The sequence below is a fragment of the Hippopotamus amphibius genome, chromosome 7 (genome assembly GCF_030028045.1).
Source record: "Hippopotamus amphibius kiboko isolate mHipAmp2 chromosome 7, mHipAmp2.hap2, whole genome shotgun sequence".
NCBI classification, from domain to species: Eukaryota; Metazoa; Chordata; class Mammalia; order Artiodactyla; family Hippopotamidae; genus Hippopotamus; species Hippopotamus amphibius.
Window position 1 is genome coordinate 144656634 of NC_080192.1, and position 24909 is coordinate 144681542.

General features: G+C 45.5%; 1 protein-coding gene across 1 annotated transcript; it reads left to right on the plus strand.

The window, feature by feature from the left end:
* Positions 1–349: 349 nt before the first annotated feature.
* Positions 350–14866, plus strand: CMPK2 (cytidine/uridine monophosphate kinase 2). The gene is made up of 5 exons (XM_057742089.1): positions 350–1024; positions 2640–2754; positions 4048–4249; positions 10498–10731; positions 13210–14866. Exons 1-5 carry the CDS (start codon positions 350–352, stop codon positions 13355–13357), a joined length of 1374 nt encoding a protein of 457 aa, XP_057598072.1. The 3' UTR covers positions 13358–14866.
* Positions 14867–24909: the final 10043 nt, after the last annotated feature.

A 24909-nucleotide genomic window follows, 5' to 3' on the forward strand; every position in this document is an offset into this window, starting at 1 on the left:
AGCGTGGTGGCGCCTGAGAGACCCCGATCTAAAAGGCGCACCGACACACGCGCGCGCGCACACACACCCGTAAACTGGGCACCAGCAACACAGGAGGAACTGTTCAAACGGGGTCTGGGACGACCTGCCCGGTCCCCATCGCAGGCATCCCCGCGGCCCGGCCCCTCCGGGCTTGCGGCGCGACCGCGCGGGGAGGAGGAGGCGGAGGCCGAGGTCCGGAAGGGCGCCCCACCCAGGGCCCCGCCCGCTTCCCGCCGCCGCCGCCGCTTAGCTTTCGCTTCCCCGCGGCGCCGCCCGCCGCGTCCCCGGTTTCGTTTCCGAGCGCGCGGGGCGGGACCGGGAGGCGCCCATGGCCTTTGGCCACCGCCCGCGCGCCCCACTGCTGCTCGCGCGCCTCTCGGGGCTGCGGCGCGGGGCCTGCGCTCGGGCCATGGCGCCGCCGCGCTGCTTCGCGCTGGAGCTGCCGGGCTGCACCCTGGCTCACTTCGCCGTCGGCGACGAGGCCCCGGGCGCGCGGCCCGACCCCCGCGTGGCCGGCCTCCTGGGGGCCCCGGGCCGCAGCTACTCGCTGAGCGTGCCGGTGGCCGGGGGCGCGGGCTGCGCGGCCCGGGTGCGCGCGGCCCGGCTGCACCAGCGCCTGCTGCACCAGCTGCGGCGCGGCCCCTTCCAGCCGTGCCAGCTGCACCGGCTGCTGTGCTACCCCGCGGGCGGCGGGGCGGGGGGCCTGCAGCACGGCTTCCTGCTCCACGACCCCCACGACAGCCCCGACACCCGGCGCGCGCTGCTGGCGCTGCTGGACGCCTACCCGGAGGCCCCGCGCCCGCGCCTGGCCGAGTTCTCCGGCGACCCGCTCCACCAGCTGTGGCAGCGCCCGTGGGAGCTGCGGGACGGCCAGGGGTGGCGGCGGCTGGACCGCGAGCGCGTCGTGGCCGTGCCGGAGCCCGCGCTGCACCCGGTGGTGCCCGACTTGCCCAGCTCCGCGGTTTTCCCCCACCTGGAGGACGCCCGCGCCGTTTTGGACGCGGTAAGCGTTGTATCCCTTCCCAGCGCTCAGGGAGGTCCTCCCCCCACCAAGACCCCAGAGGCGGACACAGCGCGCTCTCCGCGGGGCTGGCCTGTCCAGACCGCTCTTGCCGGGTCGTTGCTTTACTCCCGTTCTCAAATCGGTAGTGAAGGCGGCGGGGGTGCCAGCCTCTCTGCAGACATGGTGGCTCTTTGCAGATTCTTGCCCGCCAGGAGCCCCCGACCCCCTGTGGAAAACTGACATCCCAGCAGGAGCGATGCTGCGCCTGCGCCGGGGGTGCCCGAGGAGGGGAGGGGCCGCTGGGTATGAGGAAAGCAATGCCACCTTGGAAGTAATTACACGGGTCTGAGAGGTCGGGGTGTAGAGAAAAGGGCATGAGTTTGGAGGTTTAAGAAACTTAGATTAAGCAGTGCCTGCCTACTTCCTGGCTGCCAGCCAGACACTCAGCTACTCCGTGTTTGTTTTGTTCGCTTTCATCTGTAAAATACCTGCCTGGCAGTGTTAGGAAAAGGAAACATCTGACACATAGCAGGGCTTGGTGCTGGATGGCTGATTCTGACCCAGCCTAGGCAGCTCCTGAGACTGGACTGTGGATCTTAGATACATTGTCTGAGCCCTGAAATAGTTTCCCGCAGTGGTTAGGATCGCAGGACCTGGGTTTGAATCCAAACCCTGGCATTTATTGCCTGTGTCACTTGCAGTAAGTTTCTTAAACATCCTTTGCCTCGGTTTCCCTCGTCTGTAGATGACTGATAACAGCTAACACTCTCACAGAGTGATCTTGAAGGGTGGCCACGTTAATACTCTGAAACCACAAAGACGCATTGCCTTGCTCAGAGTAAGCACGTAGGGAAATCAACGTCAGGTACTGTCTGTAGAGGTGCTGTGAGTACACATGAGGTCATGCACAGCTCAGAATCTGGAATCCCCCGGCGACCCTGCTCCTCTTGCTTGGTGATTGCAGCGCTCGGTGATTGCAGCGCTTGGCGATTGCAGCGCTAGGTGATTGCAGCGCTCGGTGATTGCAGTGCTCGGTGATGGCAGTGCTCGGTGATGGCAGTGCTCGGTGATGGCAGCGCTCGGTGATGGCAGCGCTCGGTGATGGCAGCACTCGGTGATTGCAGCGCTCGGTGATTGCAGCGCTTGGTGATTGCAGCGCTAGGCGATTGCAGCACTAGGCGATTGCAGCACTTGGTGATTGCAGCCCTGGGCACTCTTCTGAGTCTGAATGGCTAGGAAAGGACAGGATGCTGATGGCTTTCTTTGGAGCCTCCGGTGTGGCTGACTTCCCACATTTGAGGCACATGGGGCCCGTGGTTACACCGTTGCTGCCTAGCACTGCTCTGCAATTATGCAGCTTTCCTGTCCTCCCTCCGCTGGGGGAAGCTGGTCAGTGGGAGCTGCAGGCTGAGTGATCCCAACAGTTACAGCCCTTTTGAGCCTCAGCTCTGCAGTATAAAATAAAGCCCTTTCTCAGGTTCAGAATACTTTGCATTTTGGCATCGTGCCAAACATAACACGTTTTATTAGCCTTGTGCAATCTTCTTGGCAATTAGCTGTAGCTTCTCCCGAGGCCCCGTTGCTTCACTGCTGATGCAAGGACGTTGTTTTGCAGTGTGCATCCTTCCTTCCCGAAGCCCGAGATGTGCTTGCCCTGGTGGACCAGTACCCGAGACAGGTCCGGAAGGGAAAATTCCCTGTTATTGTCATCGAAGGCCTGGATGCCACAGGTAAGAGAACATTACCTTCTAGTTACAGGCATTGAGATTAACCGATCGGCTGCAGAAATAGTTTTTTCTTTTCTTTTAAATTTATTTATTTATTTATTGGCTGTGTTGGGTCTTTGTTGCTGCATGTGGGCTTTCTCTAGTTGCGGTGAGTGGCGGCTACTCTTTGTTGCTGTGTGTGGGCTTTCCTTGTTGCAGAGCATGGGCTCTAGGTGCGTGGGCTTCAGTAGTTGTGGCACGTGGGCTCAGTAGTTGTGGCTCGCAGGCTCTAGAGTGCAGCCTTAGTAGTTGTGGCGCAGGGGATTAGTTGCTCCGAGGCATGTGGGATCTTCCTGGACCAGGGTTATAACCTGTGTACCCTGCACTGGCAGGCAGATTCTCAACCACTGCATTACCAGGGAAGTCCCAGGAATAGACATCTTGACACACAAAACATTATACAGGGTTCAATTCATAAGCCTTCTGTGAGCCTCTGTCATGTGTCAGGCATGAGTAAGGCTGGCCTGGAACACCAAGATGGATAGCTTCTGTGTAAGGCAAGGGGAGCTGAGCCTCAGGTGCCCTGGTGAACACGGGAAGGCACTGAACGCAGCCTCAGTGTGGGAGATGAGGGGGCAGAGTCATGGTCCGGGAGAGCTTGGAAGGCTGGATCCTGGATTGGGCTTTCAGTAGGACAGGAGCTGGTCCAGTGAGGAAGGCAGGAGAGACCTTCCAGACAGAAGAAACAGAGGGTGAAATTGGAGACTTGAACTATCCTGGTGTGCCAGGAACTGCAGGCAGTTCAGAGGCCCCTGTGGAAGCAAAGTGTAGAAGAACTAGGGAGCAGAGAGCAGAAGCCTTTGGAGCTGCCAAGTGGGCTTCAAAATGCAATGCAAGTGCCCACACTTAGTCTAAAACACAGCAGCAGGGAAAGGGTGCCTCCAACGGCCGCAGGGAACACCCAGGGACAGGGTGCGTCTGGGAGAACCACAGGGTCACTGTGGTTCCCAGGGAGGCTGTCTCCTCCCTGTGTCTGCTGAGGCGTGATGCGAGGAATGAGGGCCTGGAAGCTGATACCAGAGTTTATCATTAGTCTGTGAACGAGATGCCCATTTTGGTTTTTTCTTCCAAGCATCCTAACACCAAACAAGAATCTTAAATTCCTAAGGGTTGGCAACTTTTTATAAAGAATTATATTATGTAGTCAATTCTTTCTGTTTACAGGTGGAAAGAGTGACTGCTCTGAGTTAATATTAACTGTGGGAGTGATCTGGTGGCCGTGGTTAAGGTGTGCTCTATTTTGTATGTGACCTGCAGGTAAAACCACTGTGACCCAGTCAGTTTCAGACTCACTCAAGGCTGTTCTCTTGAAGTCACCACCCTCTTGCATCAGCCAGTGGAGGAAAGTCTTTGATGATGAACCAACGATCATTAGAAGAGCTTTCTACTCTCTGGGCAATTATATCGTGGCTTCTGAAATAGCCAAAGAATCTACCAAATCCCCTGTGATTGTAGACAGGTGGGTATCCAGATGTGTTGAATTTGACATTTTCTTCCTAACATATGAGTGATGTGAGTGTGTCTGTGTGTATACGTGTGTGTGTGTGTGTATATATGCAAGTACAAAATTGTGTTTAAAACAAAGTATATTATGATAATACTAGGAATAGTGTCTGTGATTCTGTGATTTATTAATCACCTACACTGGCTGGCATTTTGCTAAGAACATAGTATACGAACATCTGGAATGACTACTACGTGGATACTAATATTACTGATGAGAAACAAAGGTCTTAGAAAAGTTAACGCGCTGAAGTGGCAGAGCGAGAAATAGTACATGGGGGATATTAACAAAAGTCTTTGATTCGCACACGGGGCTTTCAGTGCTTCCTTTGTCTATTGGCTTATTCAACAAACATAAATTGGGCATCAACCATTTGCCAAAGACTCTTCTCAATTTAGGGAGTTCAGTGGTACATGAGCTAGACAGCGCCCTGCTTTCATGGGACAAACATTCTGTTGAAGGAGGAGGTAATACTCCAGCACATAGATACACCAGATAATATCAGAGAATGAGAAATACTGTGAAGAGGAGAGGTCAGGGCGTGCGGTGGAGGGCGTCTAAGCCCCACGAGAGGTGGTTTAGGAAGGCCTGCGTGAGGAGGGACCATTGGTCTGAGCTCTGAATGACCAAAGAGAGACACGCACGGACAATCTGGAGTAAAAGCTTTGTGGGAGGGGGGTCAGCAGGAGCAAAGCATTGGAACAGGAAGCAGAGAACACATCCCAGGGCCAGAAACAGGCCGCCGTGAGGACAACGTGTGGGCGAGCGGCTGCTTTCCGGATGGACGAAAAGCCACAGACGGGTCTGCAGGGTCTGTGGCTGTGATCAAGAGTGTGGCTTTTATTCTGAGTGCCGTGGGGAGCCTGTGGGAGGTTTCAGATCATGGAGTGACATAAGCTGGGTTGTATTTTGAAATTTCATATGTAAGAAATAGCTTAAAAATGCTACAAAAATGGACAGAGAGAACAGCAAGCAAGTCATACGAGGAATGGAAAGTCAGACGATGATGAGATCCCATTGTGCTCTCGTCAGGTTGGTGGGAACTAACTGGAAGAGCCTGGAAGCCCAGAGGTGGAGAGGATGTGGATCTATAGACACTCACGTGATGCTGGGGGTAGCGGGTACCTGTCGGGGAACTTGGGGAGCAATCTGAGAAGATTGCTTCCACTTCCTGAAGAAATACTCACAGAGTTTGTTTCAGCCTTGTTCATAATATTGAAAAACTTGAAAGGCCAAAGGCATCGGCAGAAGAACGGGTAAAGAAATACTGGCATATTTACAAGAAATACTGGCATATTTATAAGAATTACTGGCATGTTTCCAGCCATATACACGAGTATGATGCATCAATGTGCCTAAGTTACAAAACCACAGTTTCAGGTGAAAGAAATCAACTTGCAGAAAGATGTTCAGTAGAATACATGCAAAATAATACAAAAAATAATACGAAAGCAGGGATGGAAAGATATTGAACACCAGATTTAGGAGAATGCCGGCCCCTGGGAAGGAGAGAGAAATGTAGTTGACAGGGGAGTACTGACGAGCTTCAGTTCAACTGGATTCGTCCCGAATATTGCTCCAATGTACATCTTATTGTTCTTGCTGCGATTTTACTTATTTTTGGAAAGATGAGCAGTTGCGTTGAATTCTGAACAAGGGTTCAGGGAAGAGCACTAATTATAAATGGGAATCTCAAGGAATTTAAAAAAGTGAACACTTTCAAGTGCAACCTGCACCCAGATTGTGACTTAGAACCTTACTCCACCTTGTAAATCCTTCCCTCCAAGTCACGACCCATCCTTCCCACAGCGGGAACAACCGCCCTGATTCCATCACCATAGATTAGCTCTGCTTGTTCTTGAACTGTCTATACAGGCAGATGAACATTGAGCGCTGTTTGGATCTGACTTCCTTCATGCTGCCTATGAGATTCGTTCCTGCTGTCATGAACTTTCTTTTATACAACTTGGGTGCCCACGTGTGTTACCAAACCAGATTCGTTTGCGAGACACTCCCCACGCCAAACACGGAGACTGTTTGCAGCAGAGAAAGAAAGTGTTTATTCACAGGCCTCCCAAAAAGGAGATGGCAGAACACATCTCAAATCTGCCTTGCCCAAAGTGAGGGGCTCAGGCATTTATGGGACAAAGAGCCAGGGTGGTCTGAGGCATGGCAAGCCTGGGGAAAGGTGATTGGAACTAAGAAAAAGTGTGTGGTGGTGAGTGGTGGGTGAAGATACACACAGCAAAAATGAGATAGAAGGCCTGCGCTGTCATCTAAGCTATAATGCCAGTGGGTGCTGTTAACTTTGGGGATGCAAGATGGTTATTTCAAAGGTGGCACGTTACAAGGCATCCTAGACAAGGGTCAGATATTGTTTTCCTTTGTGGAGCTTCTTCACCTGTGAGATGTTTTCACCCTATTGTTAAAGTCCCCGGATTTACCATATTAATCTCTTTTTTTTTGGTACAGTCTCCTTTATTTCAAGGAGCAAGACTAGGCTTTTCCTAATAAAGTGTGACTTCATGAGGCACATTATTTCCTAAGATGTCCCCACATCCTGGAGCAGCACTGCACCCCGTTTCCCGATCCGTGCAGTGGGGGTATTCCTTATCCTTTCCCTGCTGACCAGAATTGGAAAAAGAATAGATACATGTATAACTGAGTCACCTTGCTGTACGCCTGAAACTAATACAACACTTAATCAACTATACTGCAATATAAAATAAAAATTTTAAAAAAGGCTCGTGATGAATATCCAGTGAGTTGATGTAGGTGGACTAGTGTTGAAAACAGCAAGTTGCTGTAAAAATGTAAAGCATTATTATATAAGTGATGTATAATGTGTCAGCAAATTGCATTTGATTTGAACTAATGTGGGTTCCCTGATGGCAGGAGTGGAGACTGCTAAATAAAACAGAGCCTGCAATTGATGGCCAGAAGGTGTGATTATTTAAAATGAGCCGCGATGTCGTCAGTGAGAGATCTCTGGCTTTGCAAAACAGGGCCCCTATTCTTCCCTGATTTTTCTTCTTTGTGTCTGTGAATTGTCTGCAATTTTGTTTCTTTAAAAAGAGATAATACTAGATCACCTTGTCAGATGAGAAGAAAAGAGCAGTTATTTGTTGTCTGGGTGGGTTTTGTTCATGTTTAAAGATTTTCACAAAATCCATTTTAGACAACACCACCGTCGAGCTGAAAAAATAAGGGAGACGGAATAATTTTTGATGGTGACGGTGGTTAAGGTTGGCAACTTAATCACCCTCATTACCTTTAAAAAATCTATTCTTGCAGATGGTTTTTCTACAATAAAGAAGGCTTTTTACATGTAGATGATATCAGCCTCTGTATTCATAGCTGAGTTTTTAATTCAGTGAACACAGAGCCTGTGCAGAGTGCAGTGCAAATTGTGGTTTTGTTGCCAAGAAGAAGAAAACTGGGGCCTGCCTGGATTTATTCAGCTTGGGAGACAAGATGTATCTGGTAGAGAAGGTGAAAGTACAGTTTGTAAGTGCTTAAAGTCTGGTAAGTGATGCGTTGGAATGGCCCCAGGCAGAATTCAAGGAGCTAGCAGGTACTTTGGAGGTAGAAAAGGGCTTTGAAGGATGAATGATATTAGAATTGATCAACCCCCAAATAAATGTTTCACATTTCTTCTTTTCCGTACTCTCCGTATTGTATTATAATTTGAAATGATGCAGCTTAATCTATAAGCAGTGTCCAATAAGAATGAAATATTGTTTCGTACTGGCGACGTGATACATGTTTTAAAAGCACTTGGCTATTTTTGTAAAAACTATGGCAGGGAAATAAAGCTTTCATGATTTTCATTTTCCAGATGAGGAATTTGAGACTTACCTACGTGTACAAAGCAAGTAGGCGGCAGAGAGTAAACCAATACACAGCTTGGATGACACTGTGGATTTATTTTGTGGATGAAGGAGCCGTATGTCCTTTTCACTGTGAAAAGCAGTTCAAATCTAAAGTGATTAAGAATCTAGGCGTTTAAAACCTTGCAGGCAGTAAATTGAAAACAGACAAGGATGGGGCCAGGGGTGCGTTGCCTCTCTACATTGGGATATTTATAATTGTTTCATAAATATTTTTGTAGGTGATACTGGATTTGGAGTTTTGCATTTCTTCACTTCAAATTGGAATATGACACAAACAGGGCAAGACTACAATACACTATGCCAATCACTAAAGTAATTTTCATTCATTCATTCATACAGCTAAAAAAACGTTGTTGACTGCACGCCTATTGGGTGCCAGTTGCTGGCTGCAGGTTTTGGAACTCAGAGATGACTGAGGAATGGATTGTCTGATGGAGGAGACGAAAGAGAGAAGCTTGTGCACAACTAACTGTAACTGACAATGTCTTTGATTAGAGCTGAGTGTGAAGGGTGTTGAGAGCCCAGAGGAGGAAACAGTGAATTCTGCTTGGGGGCTTCCTCTGTGTGGGTCAAGGAAGGAAGAGGAAGGAAGAGGTGGCTGCCTGAGACCCTCACTCCAGCTGGAGGAAAAGTGTGAAGACAGACCCCTGTGGAGGAACGTGCCTGGGTCCATACTGGGAAGATGCTCAGTGTCTTAGACGGAGGCTGAATGTTTCCCAGCAGGTGGTAGAAAGCCACCGGGCGTTTTGAAAGAGTGGGCTGATTTGATTCTCTTTGATGGTGGTGATTTTCTGTTTCTCTCCTTAAAGCATTTTTTTTTTTTGGGGGTACACCAGGTTCAATCATCTGTTTTTATACACATATCCCCGTATTCCCTCCCTTCCTTGACTCCCCCACCTCGAGTCCCCCCCACCCTCCCCGCCCCAGTCCTCTAAGGCATCTTCCATCCTCGAGTTGGACTCCCTTTGCTATACAATAACTTCCCACTGACTATTCTACAGTTGGTAGTATATATATGTCTGTGCTACTCTCTCGCTTCGTCTCAGTTTCCCCTTCACCCCCCGCCCCCTTCCATACTTAAAGCATTTTTTAAAGAACAGCCTGTCAAGAGTGACCGCCTTCACTCAGGGAGGACAGTCACAGAGTTTCAGAGAGTTTATCTGGGTTTATTTCTCTTCCTGATCGTTACAGATGCAGGTAGATGACTGGAGAGCTGGGAAGCACAAAGGCCTCCCAGCCAGGATTCCCAGAATGTGGATTTCATTAGCAAGGCCAATTTTTTATTTATTGATTGATTGATTTAAAAAATTGAAGTATAGTTGATTTATGTTTTGTTAATTTCTGCTGTACAACAAAGTGATGCAGTTATACATATACATACATATATATACACACACATTCTTTTTTATATTCTTTTCCATTTTATGTTTATATTCTTTTCCATTCTCTCCAGTCTTCCAACTGGAGACCAACAGGACATTGAATATATTTCCCTGTGCTATAAAGTAGGACCTTGTTGTTTATCTATCCTGTATATAATAATGTACACCTGCTAATCCCCAATTCCCACTCCATCCCTCCCCTACTCTGCCCCTTTGACAACCACTAGTCTGTTTCCTATGTCTGTGAGTCTGTTTCTGTTTTGTAGATAGTTTCATTTGGGTCATATTTTAGATTCCATGTACAAATGATATCATATGGTACTTGTCTTTCTCTGTGTGACTTACTTCACTTAGTATGATAATCTCTAGTTGCGTCCATGTTGCTGCAAATGGCATGATTTCATTCTCTTTTATGGCTGAGTAATATTCCATTGTAGATATGTACCGCATCTTCTTTATCCATTCCTCTGTCGACGGACGCTTAGGTTGCTTCCATGTCTTGGCAGCAAGTTCAGTTTTTAAATGTTGCAGGAACTGAATGGGCCTGCAGAGTTTTATCTGGCCAAAACACAATATTAGATACCAATGGACTCCCGAACAAATCTACATCTCCTGCCATCCTGCCGTCATAAAAGAAAGTGCCCTGCAAGGCCAGGGCAACAGAGTAGACTCATGATACATGCAGTTCCAGCTGAGAAAATGGAGCTCTGGGAGGTGTGCGCTGGATTCTTATGGTGGTTGTTCGATTTTAACTTATTTTTACATTTTATAAATACTTTAAAAATAAGATTTTATCTCTTTAATGTGTACAGTACTAGGGCAAGTTCAGCAGAGCCATCCCTGGTTTTGACATCCTCAGCAGCTGATTTTCAGGTGCTCCCTTGACTTCCTCTGTGGACCAGGAACTCACTTCCCCTTTCCTTCTCAGGTATTGGCACAGCACAGCCACATACGCCATAGCCACCGAGGTGACTGGGGGCCTCCAGCACCTGCCGCCTGCCCACCACCCTATATACCAGTGGCCCAGGGACCTGCTCAAACCTGACCTGGTCCTGCTGCTCACCGTGAGTCCCGAGGAGAGGATGCAGAGGCTCGAGGGCCGGGGCTTGGAGAGGACCAGAGAGGAGGCTGAACTGGAGACCAACAGCATATTTCGTCAGAAGTAGGTGTCCCCATGCAGTGTGAGGGGCGGGGGTCCAGAAACAGCACTAACTCTGGGAAAGTGGAGGAAATGACACAGTTCTCACTTTCCAAACCCGAGAGGCAATGTCCTCCAGGTTGGATTCACTCCTTCCAATGGTGCTGTTCCGTGGGCCACTGCGTGATTTTTTTATAGCCTCGGGTATCCGACGGGGGATCAGGTCTCCTTTCTAGTCTTTCTAGTCCCAGCTCTGTGGCTGCAGCATGGACCTGAGTGAGACAACACACCTTTCTGGGTCATCGTAGCAGGACGGTCACAAGCACTGTCTGATCGCCTCATGGTGACTTGTAGGGGCTCACTGTGTGTCAGGCGTTTTACTTCTGATGTTCTGCAACCCTTGCAAGGACAATATTAGCCTTACTTTACAGATTACAACACTGAGGCTCAAAGGATTAAGTGATTTGTCTGCGTTTGCGTAGCTACCGAGTCGTAGAACTGGGATCAAACTCAAGATCTTTCTGATTTTAAGGCAGTGCTTTTGTTTTCATTAGAAAGCTGTGAACACAATGGCACCAGTGTCTGGACCATCTTTCTGCTTCACGGCTGAATAAAAATCAGTTTTGTAGGACTGGTTTCAAAAGCCAAAACAGAATTGTTTACATGAATAAGCAGTGACAGCACTGTTATCATAACTTAATACTATTATAACATAAATAGTTAACCACTCAGCTGTGTTCAGAGAAACCATGTCAAGGAGCTGACTGGTATGAATTCAGTTAAACTTCATGACAAACTTGCAAGGAAGGCGTTGTTTCCGTCTCGCTTCAGAAATGAGGAGACGGAGGCACAGATAGGAAAGAAGTGTGGCCGGTTCTCTTAGCTGATAGGTGATGAGGCAGAGTTGTGGCCCCAGACCACTGTCGAGTAAAAAAAATATTCACAGCCTAAACGCTGAGAGTTATGTTTTATTCGGTGGGAGTTCTTAGGACTTCAAGCCCAGAGGAGGGCAGCCTCTCAAGCAACCCTGAGAGAACTGCTCCTGAAGAGGCGAGGGGGGAGCTAGGATATGTAGGAGTTTTGCAACAAAGGGCAGGTAATTTAAAGTCAAAAGATGACTGTTAATTAAAGAAAACCAGATATCCCAAGTTACAGAATTTAGCGCTTTTCTATGTATGGGAAGATGCAGGAGCCTGGCCTCGCTGAGATCATTCCTTTGATGTGCACCTCAGCTACCTGGGGCCAGTGTCCTGTGTTTTCACATCCTGAGTGTCCTCAGGGCTCACCATGGGGACTGGCTGCAGTCTGATGGCTGCTAGATGGCAGGTGTTCTTTTCCTTCCTGAGTTCCCTCAGGGCTCAGCAGCTCACGTTGGAGGCCTGCAAGCACCGATGACTGTGACATCCTTTGTTTACTGATGTGGCGGGAAATATTCCATTTCTCATCATTTACTCTGGGCACCTTTTTTTTTAAATTAATTTTTATTGGAGTATAGTTGATTTACAATGTTGTGTTAGTTTCTGCTATACAGCAAAGTGAATCAGTTTTACGTATACATATATCCATTCTTTTTTAGATTCTTTTCTTATATTGGTCATTACAAAGTATTGAGGAGAGTTTCCAGTGCGGTACAGTAGGTCCTTATTAGTTATCTGTTTTCTATAGAGTAGTGTGTATCAATCCCAGTCTCCCAATTTATCCCTCCTCTGCTTCCCCCTTGATGACCATAAGTTTGTCTTCTACGTCCATGAGTCTATTTCAGTTTTGTAAAGAGGTTCCTTTGTACCGTTTTAGACTCCACATGTAAGTGATATCATACGATATTTGTCTTTCTGTGTCAGACTGAGTTCACTCTCTGAGATGACCTCTAGGTCCATTCACGTCGCTACAAATGGCACTATTTCATTCTTTTTTTATGGCTGATTCCGGGTGCTTGTTTTAACCGCAAAACTCTAGAGCTTCGGTCATACAATCAGCCCAGCTATTCCATACACATCAAGGCTAGCTAACCCCGGAAGGAGAGGTAGAATTCTGGGGAAATTGTAGAAGACTCCTAAATGAAACAACTGGGTATGCCAAGGACCTCTGGCTGCTGCGAAACCCTTCAGGTGCAGATGCTGGAGAACTTTGCCGCTGGGTAGTGCAGTTAATCTCTTTGAGCCTCTGCACCTTTCTTTGCAAATGGGGGTGGAAGACCATGGTTCTCCTCCTAAAGTTACTCTGAACAGAAAATGAGAAGAATATGTAGAATGCTAGTGCCCGGCAGATAATAGATGTTGAGTAAATGTGAGCTATTAAACATTATTGCTAATTTCTCATTTCTTAAACTAAATGTATCACATGTGTCCTGTATGCAAAGCGAGTTGCCTGAGGTGGGAGTGGAGTGAGATAAACCAGATGGGGCCCTGGCTTCGAGCTGTCTGCATGAGGGAGGAAGATGACATTTGCACGGAGGGCTGGGTTAACAAATGGGCTGTCTCTCTTCATTCTGCTTGTCTTCAGGGTAGAAGTGTCCTACCAGCGGATGGAGAACCCTGGCTGCCACGTGGTTGATGCCAGCCCCTCCAGAGAAAAGGTCCTCCAGATGGTGTTACGCGTAATCCAGAATAATTGCAGTTGCTACTCTGGGCCAGGCGACACGTTTTACTAGATCTGATGTCGTTTCATACATCTAAGCCCATGACTGGTTATGGAGTTTTCCCAGATTTCAGTTGCATAAGCGTGTTGTGTGGCAGGATGTTGGACCTTTCGATTTTACCTAAACCATTGTTCTCACTTGTGACCAATGGACCCATTGGGACTGAGACTGGGCACATTCCAAGGAGAGATGGCAATTGCCTTCTGCCAAGTATAACAGACGTTTTCTTGGAACAGAGTTTTAACGACTAACCCTCCAAGGTTCATCTCCTCTAGAAAGCACGAGGTGGACAGAAGCAACCAAGAAGGTCTTCCAGGTCAACGGAAGCTCCTCCAGCCTCTCCCACACCTGCACCGGCTCACGGGTGAGATGCTGTGGTGCCCGGAGTTAGCTTCCTCCCAGTCTGGTCACACTCCATCTTTGTGAGCTCAGTCCCGAATCCCAGAGCCAAGTACGCCTGAAGAATGTGCCTGTGTGTCCCGGCTGCCAGGAGACCGTCCCACGGACCCATCTTGTGTGTAGAGGACACTGACCAACAAGGCTTCTGACTTGTGTCTGAGGTTTATGGCCCCTGAGATAGTCCTTTTGGTGAGCACTTCAAAGTCACATACAGAGGAGGCCAACCCAAGATGCTCTGAATACAAATACACCAACAGTCCTTGGATTCTATTCTGCTTATGTACTTTCCTCTTCTTTCAGGTTTGGATAGAATGAGTGTTTTGCACTCAAGTAGATGCATTAAATGTAGCCAACCCAGCCATGTACTCATACTGATGTTTACTTCTTGTTTGTCCTCAGTGTAGGGGCTGCGCTTTACTAATCAGAGTTGAAGCCAAGAAGCTGAGCGCAATGCTTGTGTATTTTCATCAGACAGATTTAATTTATCTTACTGGGTAAGCATAGTGGATCATGGCATGGCATTTCTCGGTGAATATCTTGCACTTGAATGTCTTATTATTACACATAAAATCAGCACTGAGGTCTGTTTGGCTGGAAAAAAAAATAGCCAAGAAAAGAGGAAACAATAGTTATGTGACCTGGGGTGAGTCATTTAACATCGTGTAACTTGATCTAAAAAGTGACTGCAGTTCTTTGTCTTAAGGAGTTGGCTAAAATAGGTGATTATTTAAAATTCTTCCTAAGATAGATCAAATCTGTGAATTATTTTAGGAGAATATCTCAGGAAGACATTTCCCCCAAATAATTGAATTAAGGCATTATTAGGTTTATCAGATGGACTCAAATTATAATCAAGTTTATATCAATGATATCATATTATTTTTGAAAAGAACTATAGATAATGTATCCATAATATATGTACATATATAAATATGTAATTTCCATTGAAAATATTTTTTAAAGCTTATAAATTGCTTTCAGAGTCTTTAAGATGTGATATCTAATTATGCTATTGGTTTTATTGACTTTAAACCTTTTGAAAAGCTGATGCTGGCAGCCTAGAAACATGAACATTTAATGCTTTCTTTCTGTCCCTTGCCAATGAATAAACTTGCTGTGATTTTCTAACCTATGCTGTTGTCACAGAGCCTGTTGGTTTTTCTGAAGGGGCTCCCCCAGGGCGGTTCTTCTACCAGAGGGGATTTGGGGTTAAAGAAGTGACAAGGTGTGAGTTTGTGGTCAAAGAGGAGGGCATCTTTGTTGTTGTTGCTGTTTTAAACATCATTGCAAGAAAGTGCAATTCCTTCCTCATTGTAGATATTGAAGACATTTTGTTCCCTAATCCAACAAGAGAGAATTCTTCATACACTTGCGCTCTTTATATGCTGATAGGTGTAAGATTACTGAGTGTGAGATGACAGGGCCTCCTACCCAGAAACCGATGACAAGGCGTCGTTTGCTTGGCTTGGTTTGGTTACCAGCTTTGTCTCTGCTCCTGTAATAGACCTTTCGTGTCCCGAATATTTAGTCTTCATTTCTTCCGCAGTAATAGAACTTTGAGCTTGACACGTGGCTGTCAGGAATTACGAGTACATTTCTGAGGCTCCCTTACAGCTGGAGTGGCCAAGTGACTGCTCGCAGGTTCTTCTTGTGAGCAGAAGGGACATCAGGAATGTCAGGGGGAGGGTGTCCCCCTCCCCTTTTAACCCTTCACACTGCTTGGTATTCTGCGATGGTGTTGAGGGTGACACTATGCAGATGGAGAAACAGCAGGATGAATGGGGACTGCCTTCACCTATGAAAAGTGGCTAAGAAACGGGTATGGAAGTATCTGGGGTTCCATCCTAGAGAGCGTGTCCACCTGGGGACACAGCTTCTGTGCACAACCTCAGTATCCACCTTCTCTGCTTGCCTTCCCTCTCAGGGGCAGGTGTCTGGGGTTTCTGTTTTGTTTTGTTCTGTTTTCTACCCCAGAATCCCCACGTTGGCTGACCCTTCCCTGTGAAATGCCTCTCTTTCCTAGCAGCAATTGTGAAGCATCGTAAATATGTTTAGACCCTGCTATCTTTTTGGAATATATACCAAGGAAATGATCAGTGATGCACATGGAAATGTTTCATCGTATCTGCATAATGTAGTTCAAGAGATTGGAATATATTTGCACACAGGCACACCTTGTTTTACTGCCCTTTGCTTTACTGAGCTTCACGGATACTGTTATTTACAAACTGAAAGTTCGTGGCAACCCTGCGTTGAGCAAGTCTCCAGGCTCCATTTTTCCAACAGCATTTGCTCACTGTGTGTCTCTGTGTTACATTTTGGAATTCTCACATTATATCAAACTTTTTCATTATTATTGTGATAATTTTTTTTCATTATTATTATATTTGTTTTGGTGATCTGTGATCAGTGGTCTTTGAGGTTATTATTGCCATTGCTTTGGGATGCCACAAACCACACCCACATGAGACAGTGAACTTAGTCAGGAAATGTCATGTGTGATGTGATGACTCCACTCACTGGCCTTCCCCCACCTCTCTCCCTCTCCTCCGGCCTCCCTATTGCCTGAGACAGAGATATTAAAATTAGGAGTGTTGAAGTGAAAGGAAGCGTTGCATGTCTCTCACTTTAAATCAAAAGCTAGAAAGGATTAAGCTTAGTGAGGAAGCCATGTCAAAAGGCCAAGACAGGTCAAAAACTAGGCCTTCAGCACCAAGCAGCCAAGTTGTGAATGCAAAAAATAAAGTTCTTGAAGGAAATTAAAAGTGCTACTCCAGTGAATACATGAAGGATAAGAAAGCAAAACAGCCTCCTTGCTGATATGAAGAAAGTCTGAGTGGTCTGGATGGAAGATCAAACCAACCACAACATTCCCTTAAACCAAAGCCTAACCCAGAGCAAGGCCCTGACTCTCTTCAATTACATGAAGGCTGAGAGAAGTGAGGAAGCTGCAGAAGAACATTTTGAAGCCAGCAGAGGGTAGTCCATGAGGTTTAAGGAAAGAAGCCACCTCCATAACATAGAAGTGCAAGGTGAAGCAGCAGGTGCTGATGGAGAAGCTGCAGGAAGTTATCCAGAAGGTCTTCCTAAAATCATTATTGATGGCGGCTACACGAAATAACCGATCTTAAATGTAGATGAAACAGCCTTATATTGAAAGAAAATGTCATCTAGGACTTTCACAGCTGGAGAGAAGTCAATGTCTGGCTTCAAAACTTCATAGGACAGGCTGTAGGACAGGCTGACTCTTTTTAGGGGCTAATGCTTCTGGTGACTTGAAGTTGAAGACAATGTTCTGGAAATCCCAGGGCCCTTAAGAATCATGCTAAATCTACTCTGCCTGTGCTCTGTAAATGGAACAGCAAAGCCTAGATGACAGAACATCTATTTATTGAATATTTTAAGCCCACTGTTGAGATCTACTGCTCAGGAAAAAAAAAGTCTTTCAAAATATCACAGCTGGGAAATCCCTGGTGATCCAGTGGTTACGACTCGGTGCTTTCACTGTCGTGGGCCTGGGTTAAATCCCTGGTCGGAGAACTAAGATCCCACAAGCCACATGGTGTGACCAAAAAAATAAAACAAAATAAAATAAAATAATAAATGCCCATTGACAATAAACCTGGTCATCCAAGAGCTCTGATGGAGATGTCCAATGGGATGAACGTCAGTGTCATGCCTGCTGACACAACATCCATTCTGCAGCCCACAGGTCGAGAAGACTTTCAAATCTTATTATTTAAGGAATATATTTGGTAAGGCTATAGCTGCCATAGTCCTCTGGTGGATCTGGGCAAAGTAAACTGAAAACCTTCTGGGAAGGACTCCTCACTCTAGATGCTGTTAGGAACATTCATGAGTAATGGGAAGAGGCCAAAATATCCACATTCACAAGGGTTTGGAAGACGTTGATTCCAACCATCATGGATGACTTTGAGGGGCTGAAAACTTCAGGGCAGGAAGGAACTACAGAGGTGGTAGAAACAGGAAGAGAACTGGACTTACAAGTGGGGCCTGAGGCTGTGACTGGATTGCTGCATCTCATGAGAAAACTCTGATGGGTGAAGAGCTGCTTCTAATGGATGAGCAAAGAAAGTGGGTTTTTTTGAGATGGACTCTGCTCCTGGTGAAGATGCTGTGAAGATTGTCGAGATGACCACAAAGGATTAGAAGACTGCATGACCTTAGCTGATAAAGCAGCGGCAGGGTTTGAGAGGACTGACTCTAATTTTGAAAGAAGTTCTATTGTGGGTATAATGCTATCAAACAGTATTGCAGACTACAGAGAAATCATTCATGAAGGGAAGAGTCCGTCCTTGCAGCAGACTTCATTCTTGTTTCAGTCTAAGAAATTCCCACAGTCAGCCAGACTTCAGCAACCGCCACGCTGATCGGTGGGCAGCTGCCAGCACTGAGGCAAGACCCTCCCTCAGCAAAAAAATTAGACTTGCTGAAGGCTCAGATGATGGTTAGCATTTTTTCGCAATAAAATTCTTTTAAATTATGGTCTGTGTATTGTTTTTTCAGACCTAATTCTGTTGCACACTTAACAAACTACAGTGGAGTGTAAACATACTTTTATATGCACTGGGAAGTCAAACAATGTATGTGACAGGCTTTATTGTGATACTCGTTTTATTGAGTCCGCAGTATCTCCGAGGTGTGCCTGTGTGTGTGCGGAGGTATAGTACGTACTATGAAATGCCAAGCAGAATGCACCTGAGAAGGTGTAAATTATCAAAAATTTCTCTCAGTGCTAGCCAGTGATTTACATTTCAGCAAAAAATGATATAGCTAAAACCCTTTAACTGTACACAAGGTTGGCTGCTTCAGAATGGAAACTCCACATAGAGCAGAAGGATGGCTTCAGGTGTGCTGGAAGACAAGGGTCTTTTATGCCTTCGGTTTGCTTTACACTCAAGGTGTTGTTTTTCTTTGAATTTTGAACCCAGGGGTCAGACACTAAGCTATGCCTCACATGGGCACATATATTCATTAGGAGACTCATTGAATCTTCAGGCTTCTGTAATGCAGCTTTGTTCATATACTTATTTCCTTAGTATGGACAGGAAGAGGAGAAATGAATGTTGGCCCTTCCCCGTGCACCCCACTCCACCCCGGAAGTGGTTTTTTTTTTTCTTCTCACTTTAAAAGCATAGTAATTTCATGAAATTCATTCAGCCTGCAGTTGCAGTCTACAACTAGGAGGAAACATTGTTCCTTTATGTTGCTTGTATATAATCTGATCTTTTTTCATGAGCACCATACTGGCTAGTAGAGGTAAAAATGTTTAGTCCTATCAGGTTTAAACTTTAACACCATTTGATCTTTTAACAGGCCCCTTACGTAATGCCTGCTCTTTTTTAGAGAGAAGCTCAGGGTCTCAGATTTCTCAGTCTTCAAAGGCCCACACTGGCCTCTCCCCAGGATGTCATCCGGGTTCCTGGGGCCAGAAGTGTCATTTAGGTGACACTGGGGCTGAGGGAGGATGGGCCTGCCTCTCGTTACCCTCTCTCTAACTGGACGAGGTTTGCCCCGCACGTGTAGGCAACTGAAATTTGTTTCGTGCGGCTGTTTCTGATGCACTTGGCCTCAGCGTGGGTCTCCTTGGTGCTCAGGTCTCTTGAGTGTGTGTCTGCCATCCAGGCCCACCCACGGTCCTCTTCCAGCTCTACTTTCATGGCCGTCAGAGCCCCCTCCCTGGGGCCCGCGCAGTCTCAGGAGGGATTCAAACGGCAGGGAACTGAGAATAGTCAAGAAAATAGATGTCAGACCTCCTTTGCTTAACCCTCCTGCCCAGCCTGGTTTATTCTGACCTGACCACTTTCCAGGTCGGTTCGGGGGAGCTAGAAATGGAGAGGGATGCTCTCCACACCCCCTCACTGAGCTGTGGCTCTGGGTTAAAGCCTGGAGACAAGAAACTGGCAGGGGCACGCACCTCACCATCTCACACTTCATATTTTCCCCTTGGGAAGCAAATAGGATCTGCCCACTGGGGGCTGCATTTCCCAACAGAGTACTTTGATATGGGTCTGTTTTCGTCCATGTTCTCTGGCCCTCGGTGGGTCCTTTCAGTATGGAAACTCCAGTCCTTGGATTCTTTTTTTTAATAAATTTATTTATTTATTTATATTTATTTATTTAATTGGCTGTGTTGGGTCTTCGTTGTTGCACACGGGCTTTCTCTAGTTGTGGTGAGCGGGGGCTACTCTTTGTTGTGGTGTGCAGGCTTCTCATTGCGGTGGCCTTTCTTGTTGCAGAGCATGGGCTCTAGGCACGTGGGCTTCAGTAGTTGCGGCACATGGGCTCAATAGTTGTGGCTCACGGGCTTAGTTGCTCCGTGGCATGTGGTATCTTCCTGGGGCAGGGCTCGAACCTATGTCCCCTGCATTGGCAGGCAGATTCTTACGCACTGCGCCATCTAGGAAGTCCAAGTCCTTGGATTCTTGAAAATTTTCTTGGGTTGTTTCCTCAATGAATTTCATTCCTTGTTTTTTTTTCTTTCTCTTTTTCTCTATTGTCTGTTATTCAGATGTCAGACATATTGGACTGATTTTCTAAGTTTCTTATCTTTTCTCTCACATATTTCCTATTTATACTTTTACTACATTTTATAATATTTTTTTCAACTTTGTGTTTAAACTCTTTTACGAAGACTTTCATTTCTGCTCTCCAGTTTCTAAATTCTAAAAGCTTCCTCTTTCTCCCACTTTTTCTTTCCTCCTTTCTTTCTCTTATCTAAATATTCCTTTAAAAATGATTTCTTTTTTTATTGGATACAATGGCTTTATGTACTTTTCTGAGACTTTAATGATTAATTTGTTTAAAGTTCCTCATGCAAAGTCTCCATTTCCTCTAAGGTGGATTTTTGTTTTTTTGGTATTTTTTAAATCAAAGTTTCATTGATTTATGCTGTTTCAGGTGTACAGCAAAGTGATTCAGTTGTGTGTATGTATATATATATATTCTTTTTTAGATTCTTTTCCGTTATAGGTTATTACAGATACTTAATACAGTTCCCTGAGGTATACAGTAGGTCCTTGTTGGTTATCTATTTTATATATAGTAGTGTGTATCTGTTCATCCCAAACTTCTAATTTATCCCTCTCCCCTTTGGTAACCATAAATTTGTCTTCAGTGTCTTTGAGTCTATTTCTGTTTGGTAAATTAGTTCATTTGTATCATTTTTTAAAAGATTCTACATATAAGTGATATCATATGTATTTGTCTTTGTTTGTCTGACTTACTTCACTTAGTATGACAATCTCTAGTCCATCCATGTTGCTGCAAATGGCGTTATTTCATTCGTTATTGAGTAGTATTCCATTATATATATGTACCACATCTTCTTTATCCATTCATCTGTCAATGGATTTTAGGCTGCTTTGTTTTATTTGCACCGTGCAGGTAAGATGCTCCGCTCAGATCCTGGTGATGCTTGGCAGTGGCTCACGATTGGTGTGGAAGGTTAGAAACTGTGCGTGTAGCTTTTGATCTCACTGAGTGAAGCTCTCAGCTTCTGCATTATTGCTGTAGACACCCAGTGGAACTCCTTAGTGATCATCCTTTACCTTGTTCATTCTTTAAAGTACAGACCTTATAACAACTCCTTTTTGGGGAAGGAGGACCAGCCAGGGCTCTGGTTGGCGTGGCTAGGAAGCTGAATTCAGCCAGCACAGTGTTATTTGATTTTACCTTAAAGAAAAAATAACTTTTCAGCACAGCGATTTTTGAGACAATTGAACGTGAGTGCCTTTGAAGTCAGCGTCTCTCCAGCTGTGTCACTGGATTCTCCTCCAGCCACGAGGAAGAGAAACACAAAGAGAGTGAGGAGCTCCCTGTCCAGATGGCAAGGTGGACACACACACACACACACACCATCGTTGACATACTTTCTGCGGCTGGAAGAGGCATTTATGGAAAGTCTGGGTACAATTTACTTTGCCTGGGGAGTCAAAAAAGGTCTCAGAGAGATGGAATCAGAAGATGCATGAAATAAGTACCTACACGTTAAACTGAATTGTAGTGGACGTTTCTTGCCCAAACACCCTGTCTTTAGTGCTCCTTCCTCAGGACTTACGTCACTTGTCCCGTTCACTGACTGCTTTGACTCAGTAATTTTCGTAAGTGAATTGACTTAAACATTCTTGGGGACATAAGTGAAATAGAAAACATCTAATTTGGACCTGTGTATTTCATTTGCAGATGCTGGGTGGGTCTAAATCTACCTTGCAGGTTTCATTGTTTTTTTTTAAACTTTATAAGTTTATTTGGGTCTTCATTGCGGTGCATGGGCTTCTCATTGCAGTGGCTTCTTTTGTTGCGGAGCACAGGCTCTAGGCGAGTGGGCTTCAGTAGTTGTGGCTCGTGGGCTCTAGAGCACAGGCTCACTAGTTGTGGTGCACGGGCTTAGTTGCTCCGTGGCATGTGGGATCTTCCCAGACCAGGGCTCGAACCCATGTGCCTTGCGTTGGCAGACAAATTCTTAATCACTGCACCACCAGGGAAATCACTGCACCACCAGGGAAGTCCCTGCAGGTTTTCATTGTTAATCTTGAATTTTTTAAACAAGTAAAATATTTAAGACTTTTGTGTAGGAAAACGTAACAAATTGAGTTTGGTTTGATTCCATATTTCGACTCAGTCATGCTAGCTCTTTCTGTTTTGTTTGATGGAGACTTAAATCCATTTCGTTTAGAACAAATACATCACATTTCCACTAGAGGGAGGAGAAGTGCTAATTTTAAACATCAAGGACGGAGCTGTTCTTTTTGCGGAGATAATCACTCCCCTCATTACACACAAACTGCTTGGAAAAACATCGGTGGTTCCTTTCATTTTTATTTAAATGTCTGCTCTAATGGGAGAACAAAGGACACGCCCGGAACATTTCTAGGTCAAAGTAGCAAGTCTTTAAAAGTGGCTAATTTCTTGCTTCAAGAATTCTAAATACAGCCCTGGGGTCAGAAACATTTTCAAAGGAAGACCTTAGTGATCAGAGAACTCCATCTCTTTCTTTAATAGTTGTGGAAAATGAGGCCCAGAGAGAGACCTGCCCTGCCCAGCGTTGGAGAATGTGCTAGTAGCAGATGCAAAAAGAGAAATGTGGCCCAGTTTTTTTCTAGTGCTCTTTATGATGCAATAGATCAGGTCAGCGTATCTGATGCCATAAATGCTACAGATACACACCTACATGTGTTTTTTTTACATATATGTGTATGCGTATATTTTTGTTCCTCTGACATTTATGATTTGTGATCTGGCACTAAGAAATATTCTGTGGCTTTTATGTGTTCTTGTTTATTTGTTCTTAAAAACTCCCCATTCCAGCTTCCCTCCTTGTATTACTCTAGATGCAAAAAGCAGTGCTTATGTAGGGTGTGGCTAATGGATTCAGCAAAGTCCAAGAGCTTGTAGTTACTGACCAAAATACCATGGTTTAAAAAACACACTATAAACTTTCCTGTGAAGTCTCCAAAATTTTTGTTAACACGCATGGCATTAGTGATTGTGCGGGTGTGTCCCATTTCTCTAGAATAATAAGGCATTTGAGGGGGCTCTCAAATTTCACTTCTGCCTGAACCTGGTCTGTAAACTCTTACACACGTAGTGCATTTTGTGCTCACCTTCGAAGTAGGAAAGGTTATTTTCTAAGTTTTAACTGAAAATATACACACACAAATTTATTCTGAAGTTGTTTAAAAAAACAAAAACAAAAACAAAAAAAAGCAGGGCCATTAACCAATGTGTGTTTTTTGAAGCCATAAAAGATCTCTTTCAACGTTTTCTGTAGTTGGAACTTTCAATGACTAGTTTTCTCTTTGCCTCTGAGAGTGTGACTAGCAGTTCTTGTCTATTTCTACCGGAAGAGAGCTTCATTACAAGTGAATGTTAGGCTTAGTGTCGGGGAATGTGGAGATATGTGTATAAGAACTGTGGTCATTCTTTTTTTTTCCTTCCATTTTTACTGAGATATAATTGACACATGGCACTGTGTATGTTTAAGGTATACAGCATAGGGACTTGCCTGGTGGTGCAGTGGTTAAGAATCTGCTTGCCAGTGCCAAGGACACGGGTTCGATCCCTGGTCCGGGAAGATCCCACATGCCACGGAGCAACTAAGCCCGTGCGCCACAACTACTGAGCCTATGCTCTAGAGCCCAAGAGCCACAACTACTGAGCCCACGTGCCGCAACTACTGAAGCCTGTGCTCCTAGAGCCGGTGCTCTGCAACAAGAGAAACCACCACACTGCGAAGCCCGTGCACCGCAAAAAGAGTAGCCCCTGCTGGCCGCAGCTAGAGAAAGCCTGAGTGCAGCAAAAATAAATAATTTAATAAATTAAATAAAAAATAAAGTGTAGAGTGTAATGATTTGACTTACATACATCATGAGTGATTATCACAAGAAGTTTAGTGAACATCATTTGTTATAGACATAAAATTAAAGAAGTAGAAAAAAATTTTTTTTCCTTGTGATGAGAACTCCTCTTAGGATTTACTCTCTGAACAACTTTCACCCACAATGTACGGCAGTGTTAATTATATCTACCATGTTGTACATTACATCCCTAGTACTTATTTATCTTGTAGCTGGGAGTCTGTACCTTTTAAGTATTCCCCCTCTCCATCCCCGTGCCTCTGGTAACCACAGATCTGATTGTGGCCATTCTTTTAATGAAAAAATATCATCTTCCACCTTTATGTGCATAAATGTGAAGTAAGGAATGAAAGCACTTGGGCTGTAAGCGGATGTAGGTGTCATTCCAGCTGGGTGGATCTGTGACTGTGGGCTGGTTCCTCTCTTTATTTGCAGAGCAAGAAGACCATCAGGCTGGAGGAGGACCTGGGGCCCTCCGCTTCCAGCGGCCGTGCTTTCGTAATTGCATAATGAATGCACCTACGGCCCTAAATCCCGCATAATTTCTAACAGGATCATAACACAGGGTGTGTTGTTTTTCTACCATCTTGTCACTGTTTTAATAACTTGGGAAAGCCTTGTGTTGGGATACAGTGTGTTACATTATGTGTTGGTTCCCACATAAACCTTTAGGAAAATTAGTCTTTTGTAAACACATCACCTTTAAATTCCTTAGGGGAGTCTAGTGTGACATAATGTGACTAACGAGGGCGCTGGTGTCCACAGTCAGTGGCACTGCTGTTTTCC